This window comes from Lichenostomus cassidix, chromosome 17 (assembly GCF_008360975.1).
Source record: "Lichenostomus cassidix isolate B80296 chromosome 17, HeHo_3.0, whole genome shotgun sequence".
NCBI classification, from domain to species: domain Eukaryota; kingdom Metazoa; phylum Chordata; class Aves; order Passeriformes; family Meliphagidae; genus Lichenostomus; species Lichenostomus cassidix.
Genome location: NC_139497.1, coordinates 1,452,797 through 1,461,533, shown reverse-complemented (window position 1 = coordinate 1,461,533; position 8,737 = coordinate 1,452,797). Strand labels below are relative to the sequence as shown.

The following is an 8,737-nucleotide window of genomic DNA, read 5'->3' as shown; positions in this document are numbered from 1 at the left end:
TTAAATTATCATTACTTAATACTTAATCAGCTTCATGCAAAATAAAAACACTTATATAAAAGTACAACATGTGAATTTAGAGAGAAGAATAAAAAAGGCAGTGAAATGTCAAGACTGCTTTTGTAGCCTCATGACAACTCAGTACCAGCTGACTGTCTCCCTGTCACGTTTGCCCTCGCACAGTACAGCACTGGGTTTGGAATTCTAGACCTTTGCCCTAGGAGGGACTAGTCAGAAATTAAAGAGGCATTAAAATTAAAACTGTCTCAAATTAAACCTCGCAAGGCTACAATAACAACAAGGTAAGAACAAAGAGCCAACCTGAAACCATTTGGCGTGCCGCAGAGACGCCAAGGCCTCCAGGCATTTCTGCCTGTCCAATAAGTCCGGAGGATCTTTCATCGCAACATTATCTACTGGTAAAAATGGGATAAAAAGAGACAGATACAATTTGACCAAGGGGTTTCTGTCACAATACAAAAAGAGCGGCAGCATCTCAATGAGATAATAAGACTCCCAGAATTTAAGTGCACGGTGTTATTTAATTTAAACAAGCCATTAAAGGTAGTAAATGTGCACGTGTGCAACAGAAGCAAAGGCATTCACTCCTGGTAAAATAATAGTAATAATAAAGATGGCCACTGCTACAGACAATCTGGGATCTTATTAAAAATGTAGAACACATTTCAGGGCAGAAAATAGCTCTATAGCACTTTTTTTTTTTTCTGTTGGGATATATTGGGCTTTTTTCCCCCTCTTCTTTCCCTTCTTTGTGTTTTTTATTCCACAAAGGTGGCACAGAATTTCAAAGCTTCTTTGGATAAGAGGAAGATATTCTCAGGGGGCAATAAAAAAAATATAATAGGTAGAAAGTGAAATTACATCCATGCAATTGCTGAGAATTCCAAAGAAAAGCACTGAATATATTTGAAATATTATTGCATGAACAGTACTAGCCAGTATAGTTCAATGAAAGAAATATACAGGAAATGCTAGTACAATATTTTAGTTTGATTAGTCTTTCATATAACCAGAGCATATGAAAGAGTGGGGTTGGTAACTTCCAGGTCATTAATGTATTTGAGAGGAAGTGCCCTCTGCTAAAAATCTGCCCAACAGCAACTGAAACCAACAGAGGAAATTCAAAGATGGATTTGAGAGACAAGACACTGATCTTTTCTGTCCAGGTTTACACTTCTTTTCCTTTCCCCCCCTTTCTCTTTTTATCAACCAGCTTGTAACAAACTGCTTTTAGCAGTCACATCTAGTTCTGCATTAAGGGGGATTCTCCATCAGTCCTTTCTTCCATATTTATTTTATTTTAATCCAAAGGAATTTATAACATCTAGATTCTCTGGAAACTGTGTAAATGACAGATCCTACATTTCTGTGAAATCACATTACAAAGATACTAATTTTAGCTGATGTTGAGAACAACTGGAATAACAAAGTGAATCCATGGCTCAACTAAAACCTTGAATATGTTATTTTCCTATGAATACGTAAGTGTATTAATAATTACTCTTGACTTAAATAATTTGGAAATACACTCTTTTTGTTATTCATAATGGTCAATTCTCCAGACTTTTAGAGACCTTTGCAGAATTGAATGAAATACTAAATCCATTCCAAATTGAAGACTCTGCTAGATAAGCAAAATCCAGTAAGATTTTTAAAATAATAGGACAAGTTAGGAGAAAAAAGCACTATCAGTTTGTTGGTGCCATCTCAAAGTACATTTTCGTGGGTTAATTTGAATGGGATTGGCTGCATAAGCAATTGCATCTTTACTGTTAAGGCTGCCTCTCCTAAGCCATTCCCTTGGAAGGTTACTCTGGTAAAGCACTTGACGTTATGACGAATAGAAGAGGCCAAAGCCAAAAAACCCCACCAGTGTAAAACTGAACAGAACCAGAATCTTGTCTGACAGGTGATGGTTGCAGTTCACAGCTGCTGACCCAAGTGCTATAGGCTTATTTTCTAACCCCTGTGAACTTCACAGCAGATATTTGCATTGTTTGTTATTGCCCTCATCAACAGCATTCCAGGATTGGGATTAATCACTCCTCTTGTCTGTTTTCCAAATGAAAGCTGCAAAGTCTCAAAGCTCTGGCTTTCTTTGAGCACAAAAGGTCACTTTGGAACACAAGGTTTGTTTCTAAATTTCCTTTGCAGTTTCATTGTTTTCAGGAGTGACATTTTGTGGCACAAGATTACTCAACATCCATCTGGGTAGTTATCTGAGAAAACTTCACTGCAGACAATATAAACATCTGCTTAAAGCTCAAGTATTGTATCAAACGAGTACTGTCAATGAATGATCAGAATCTTATTTTAAAACGTTAGAAATGGCAAAGGTGACTGACTGCAAAATCATTAATTTTTTACAATGAACTGGGGCTTGGTGTTGTATAAGGCTTTGCTAAAGAGTGTTGCAGCCATTGACAAAGTAAATTCATTTTTCCTTTAAACTACAAACCAGACAGAACACGTCACCTGTCTGTCATTCAGGTGAATCAAAAATCTCTGAAGATTTGTTACAACAATTTAGAACCATACATTTTCGTACAGAATTAAGGCCATCTTGCAAGGTCTAATTTACAAATATCTTGGAGAATTTTGCCAATTGAGAGTTGAGCCCCAGTGCCCTGATGTTGCAGTCTGCCAACTTTTGGGTGCAAGATTCTATTAAACAGAAAGATGAAGAGAACAGGCAGTGAAGAGGGCGAGCGGCTTGCAGCGGGCTCCCTTCGGACCCCCTTGGGAGAATGGCATGTTTCTTCATGCTCTGCCAGTCAGGAAAGTGAGACCAAATCAAAATTTTCAAATGGGATTGCAAAGCTTTCCTTTTTTCCTTGTAGTTTTAACAAGGGCAGTGATCCAAGGAGTTTAGTAAAGAGTAAATTCTAAAGCCCTGATGTTAGCTCACGCTATGCAATGCAGAACCAATCCCTCAGGAATTCTCTCCCCACTGCTGTACGCATTGTCTTCACACAGGAGCTGCCAGCTCCATGCATTTGAGCCATACATGGAGCCTTGTCTTCTCTGGAGAGGGAAGCTCAGTCTGGAGCTTGCTGACCCTTCAGAGGCACTTGGCCCCTTGGGGGCATCACTGGCCATGTCCTGCTCCAGGAGCAATGGGACTTCAGCCCCACTTTGGTGAACCAGCTTGTTTGTAATTGCAGAATTTGTTGTTACTGTATGCTCAGTGACAACAACTGGTTTTCAAGCTACAAGGTTCTGGTCTGGAAAGCCCAATTTATGTTTGATGCTGTGACTAAAAATTCGGTTTCTTAAGGAGTTTAAACTGATGCAAAATGCAGGAAATTTAGGTGCTTGACTTCTCAACATGAGAAAGCAGAGCTTTATGGGTAGCTGTTTGTGAGAAACACCAAAATGCACACACACACTGGGCCACTATTTATTTTTGCTAAGGAGCAGCAAAAACAAATAGGACAAACACCACATCTTAAACATGAACACTTTTCCAAAGAGGTGGGGACTGAAGAGAAATCCAGGAATGTTTTTCGATACATTCTGACATCAGGGCATGAAGGCACACACAGCATTCCTACAGAACAATGGGAGCACTGGTAACGAGGGCCGTTGGCCTGACCTGGGTTGTTAGAGGACAGATTAGTGCTAATCCCACCACAGAAACCTTGGTCAGTTTTCCACAGGCTCAGGCAGCCTGGGCCTATCTTACATGGAAGATGAAAGGCAAGTTCAGCAGCACTTTGAGTTCCTTCAGTCAAAAGAATGCATGGAGTCAACTGACAGGTTTTTAAAACTGCATAGAAAGTGTTTTTACATTTGGCTGACACTGTTCAGTGGTACTGAAAAAATATGGCACTGCTTTGGAGATCAAGGTGTTTTTACTAGTATTCTCCCTTGATATTAGACATGAAACTTTTTTGGTCTGAATCTAACTGATTCTAATCTAAATATGCTTGGAAAGATTACAAAAAATGCATCCCTCCTTTCGATTTACTTAGTGACATCTGCATAATGCTTCATATACCTTGAAAAGGAATATGATAAATGTCTCTGTTCTTTGTGATGAATCAATGCCAAGGAACCTGGGCTTTAAAATGAGGACCATGACCCTAACAGAATGACAGCATATAACTACTTCAAGAGAGGTGGTAAAACCATTAAGTTAAAAAAATATAGTAGAGACCTTAGAGGAATATTTTAAGATACTGAAAAAAAAATAGACCACCTACATTTTAAGCATGAGAAAGCATAAAAATTCCAATCTTCCTTGAGTTTGAGATTAATTGAGAAATTCCTGGACTTCACTGGCATAACTGCATCAAATTTTGCAAGAAAATACTTGGGCAGAAGTCTTTGTGCAAAACTGTATCCCCTTCTGGTAATCTCACAAATCCTTCACCAGCGAAATTTGTCCTGCACTTTGTGCTCTCTCACGAACACGGATGAGCTGCAGCAGCTCCAGGACTGGTCACAGCATCTTGTGGGATGCTGAACAACTAAAGCAATATGCAGTTTATTTTTAATGGTGTTGGAAACAACATTGTTGCTAATTTGAGAATAAACAGCCAGCATAATTTGGGGATCTTTGCCATTCATCTGTTCTGTAAGATTTTTCTGCATTCAATTGCTGCCAAAGTGGTACATGTCACTTGGAAAGGGATCCTTCCTGCCATCGCCTCCAACAAAACAAGGGGAAACTGACCAACATTTCTCATCCCGACGTATTCCATGTGGGAGAGGGAGGAAGCAAAGGACTTGTGGCAAGTCTAGAAATGGGAAGAGAGCGACAGGGAGTTCCCTAGCCCACACGGGCCCAGCTGCCTCAGTTGTCATGACAGAGAGTGGCCAGTTGGTCAAAGGTCTGACATCATCCAGTGGCAAAGTTTCTAGGGATAGGTTTGGGAAGCGGAAGCAGAAATTACTGACAAGATTTTTAAAATACAATGAAGTATGGCTACATTTGCTCTTCTCTATTGCTGTCAGTTTGTTTCCAGCCTCACTGGTACTACAGTCACTATTCCTGCAGCACGGGCACAGAACTGTGTCGGACACCGCGGTGAGGGAGAAGGAACGGAAAGGACTAAGTGACAGTTTGCTAGAACTATTTTACTCTAAGGACATGAGGTACAACGTTCAATTCAGAAGCGAAAGTGCTGTATCACAGCACCATAACTTCAATCGTATCCCAGTTAGGAAATTCTTAAAGCCAGAAACGTACACATCATCAATTAATAAAAGCTGAGGGCCAGGATGACACACTGGCGAGCTTTGCAGGAGAGGGCTTTTCCATAAAGAGAAACATTTTTATGAGTTTTTCAAGAAACTATGAACCAATCCCACTTGACTGACTTAATTTGCAAACAAGACTGTGCAGCACCAGGTGCTCAAGAATTAAGTAGCAAGTCTGAAAGAAAGGAGAACTAAGATCTAATTGTATGTCAGAATTAACACCGTAGGAATATCACTTGCGAAGGAAAACTAGGCATATTGACATGAAAATTAAGTGACTGTTGTCTTTTTAAGGCACAAATAATGTAACCGATGGTGGCAATAGCCAGTCTAGTCAGTACATGATGCACAATTAAAAGCCTACTTCCCAATTAATCCTGTGCTGCACAGTCAGGACATTTAGTTAGAACAGTCTTAAAACCAAGTTAAAACGCTCTGTGTACCTCCTTCCTTCTTCTCTGCTTCATCTCGGATGAGAGGGGATGTGAGTATCACCTTCAAAGTGAGCTTGGGCTCCTTTGTGTTATGGATAACAATAGCTGCCTCATTTACATGCTCCTCCACCAGATACTTCTCTTCTGTAAGTTTCTGAAAGTCACCAAGAAAAATTTCAAGACTCCCAATCAACTGAAAAAGTGAAGAATTTGTGTATGTGCCTCAGCTAATGAGAAGGCTACAGGGCATTGCAATAACAAAGGCAGCCTTGCCTCCCTCATTAAAAACAATTTAAAACATTTCTTCTGTAGCCAGTGCTACAACTGCCTTACAGTTTGTTCCATTAATATGCACTGTATCAGAGTTCTCTGCAGTGATCTCTCTGCAGGTCTTTCAGCAGCCCTTTGGGACCTCTCTCAACCTCCAGAAGCATAAAGACAGCCCCAGATGGCTCAGAGTCCTCCAGCCATCCCTCCTGTGTGGAGTCTGGTTCAGCAGACTGGTGGTTAGGATGTCTATTCTAACTCCTTCCCTGCTGCAATCTGCTCGCCAGCTCCTTTATTGTTGGGATGAAAATGGCTGAGCATCTGCTCACCATGAGCCTTCAAAGCAGCAAAGCAGAAGCTCTTGAGTCTCTGTACCTCACTTGCTCCTTTTGTCCACAAATGGGCCTAAACCCTCCTTTGCCTCCAGCATCTGATCCTTCTGCAGAGCCTCTCCTCATCTTCCATGCCCACAAAGTTGTAGCATTTCATGAGTCAGAGTCCTTTTCTTCCCTCATCTTTTCTGTAATCCCTCACAGTCCTTCCCCACAGGATTTTAACTGCCTGTCCATTGAATTTATTCAGTCTTCACATATTTTAATTATTCTCTCATCTCACTTTTTTTAAAGCACATACTAACTTTTTTTCTCACTTTCAACCCTCCTCACTTCATGCCTCACCACAAAATTTAATCTGTAATACTCAATACATCCCTGTCATTTTCAAACAAGTAAAATTTACTCTTTACTACTCAAAAGATCCTTTGCATGTTTAGCTATGGATAGGGCCACATCTCTAGGACCAACATTAGCTCATTAAAACAAGCCCTTTGTGTGAGAAAATGAATGGTGAGAACAAAAAGCTATCAAGAATGGCAAAACACAGGGAGAAAAGCAGACCAGGAGAAAAGCAGATTGAGTTTGGTTGTGGAGAGGGACACTTGCAGTGGAATATTGGAGGGCAGCTCCTTGGCACCAGTGTTGGTGAATCTGGAAGCTGGGCTGATTCCTCAGCCTCAGAACTCTGTCACAGAGGTGGTATCCCTAAAACAAGCTGCAGCTGCTGCCCACTGGATGCCACCATCAGAATTAAGTAGCCATAAATAAAAACAATGTGAGCTCATGATTAACACGAGCCAAAATGAGTGACCACCTAAAGTGACACGTTCTCACCTCAGCAGCACAGAGGGGTTTATGTGGCAACAGCCCAAGCAAAGCAGCTGCAATGGGGAATTGCAGGTTCAGGCAGGGGACAACAACAGGGACTGAGTCACACACTTGAGCAGGGAAGATTTCTGCAGTTCAGCTCATGTTGGTTGGACCAGAAAGCCCAAACCCACACGGGGTTAGTTACACACACAAAGGTCAGCTGTCCTCCCAGGGACTGCCAGCACAAATGGGAGTAGGCAACAACAGCAGTAAGAAGTTACATTTTGTGAGTAAGGACTTCATGTCACCACATTAAACATGTCACATGCCCCAGATGCTGTCCTAGATTCAAAGTATATTCCTTTATTTCACTTGTCTTTCTTCTTGGAACAAATTCCAGCCTTTTCCCAAATATCCATTGAAGTGCTATCAACAATTGTGGAAGGACTGCTCCCAATTAACTCACCTGAATTTGAGCTGGGAGATTGTCTTTAACGATACATAACAAGGTCTTTGTGGGTTTTTCTTTGCACATGAGAACCAACTCCAGATCCATATCATCTTTTATCAGCAAGCCCTTTGCAACCAAGCCAATTCTCATAACACCACATAATGTCCGACCACCTTGATCCCTGGAAATGATACAATTTAGGGTAATTAAAATGGTATTTTAGTCTCCAACTACAGTTTAGGAGAACCTTTAAGAGCCAGAGTAAAGAATTTTCAAAGCAACACAGGAAAACTTAATTTTTGAGTGCTGAGAAAAAGACTATGACAAAAGCCAGTTTTGTCAACCAGGACTGTTTACAATCATGGAGTAAAATGCAAGAAATGCTTCTTTGACAGGCCAGCACCAGCTCTTATCCAGTTGTCTCCAAAGCATTTACTGCACACTTGGATTGTTTTTTTATAAAAAATCAGCATCTCTGTGGGGCTGAGCTGCCAGCTGGGGTTAAACCATGGCAATAATGTAAGGTAATGGAGGCTTGGGAAAGTCATTTTGCTGGATTATAAAAACTTCTTTTGCGTATCCGATTGTAGGAGCCCCCAGTCACATGGTCGATTTGCACTGGTGTGTTATAAGGACATGTATTTAACTAAACTGCTGAAAGGTTTGTCTGCTAAATGCAACTTCACAACATCTCAGTAAAACAAAGAAATAGGGAGCAACTGCTGCCCACACTGGACTTATTGCTATTCCCTGCACTCCCCCCACATGCTTCCACCTCAGAAAGCCCAAATATATCCTCCTCCCTCTATGAACATTCATCTGCAGCAGACCCAAGTAACACTACAGCTCTTATTCGAAGGAAAGGAGCCATTGAGAGCAGCACAGGGACACGTTGTGAGCTGAGGCTTCACTCACTTGGCAGCGCCTTCTGCAGCTTCCTCCTTGGCTTCCACATCACCTTCACCCTTCGTAGACTTGTTTTCATCCATCCAGTCAGAGACATGCTTAAGGGCACATTCTACTGTTGAGACCATGTTCTGCACAGCTTCAAGCTCCTCTGGAGATGGATAAATGGTTGAATGTTTCACCATTACGTGGCGGTCATCGTTAGCAAAAGATCGGATCGATCTCTGTGTGGAGCAGGAAACAGGAGAAAAAGAGAACAAAGTTACTGGGTTATTGATAGACATTGTCTGAATGGGAATCCTCCCTGG

At 41.2% G+C, this 8,737-nt stretch overlaps 1 protein-coding gene across 4 annotated transcripts in view; it reads right to left on the bottom strand.

Annotated features, from left to right (window-relative positions):
* The window catches only part of STRBP (spermatid perinuclear RNA binding protein), a 45,095-nt gene that overhangs the window by 13,346 nt on the left and 23,012 nt on the right, over positions 1-8,737 (bottom strand). For 2 of the 4 annotated variants that reach the window (XM_085076723.1, XM_085076724.1), the window contains exons 4-7: positions 8,439-8,653; positions 7,539-7,704; positions 5,670-5,814; positions 322-416 (exon numbers count right to left, since the gene is read on the bottom strand). In XM_085076723.1, coding sequence (XP_084932849.1) covers positions 322-416; positions 5,670-5,814; positions 7,539-7,704; positions 8,439-8,653 — 621 coding nt within the window. Of the gene's footprint in view, positions 1-321; positions 417-3,616; positions 3,746-5,669; positions 5,815-7,538; positions 7,705-8,438; positions 8,654-8,737 lie in introns of all 4 variants that reach the window. The other 2 variants (XM_085076722.1, XM_085076725.1) reach the window with 2 other exon arrangements.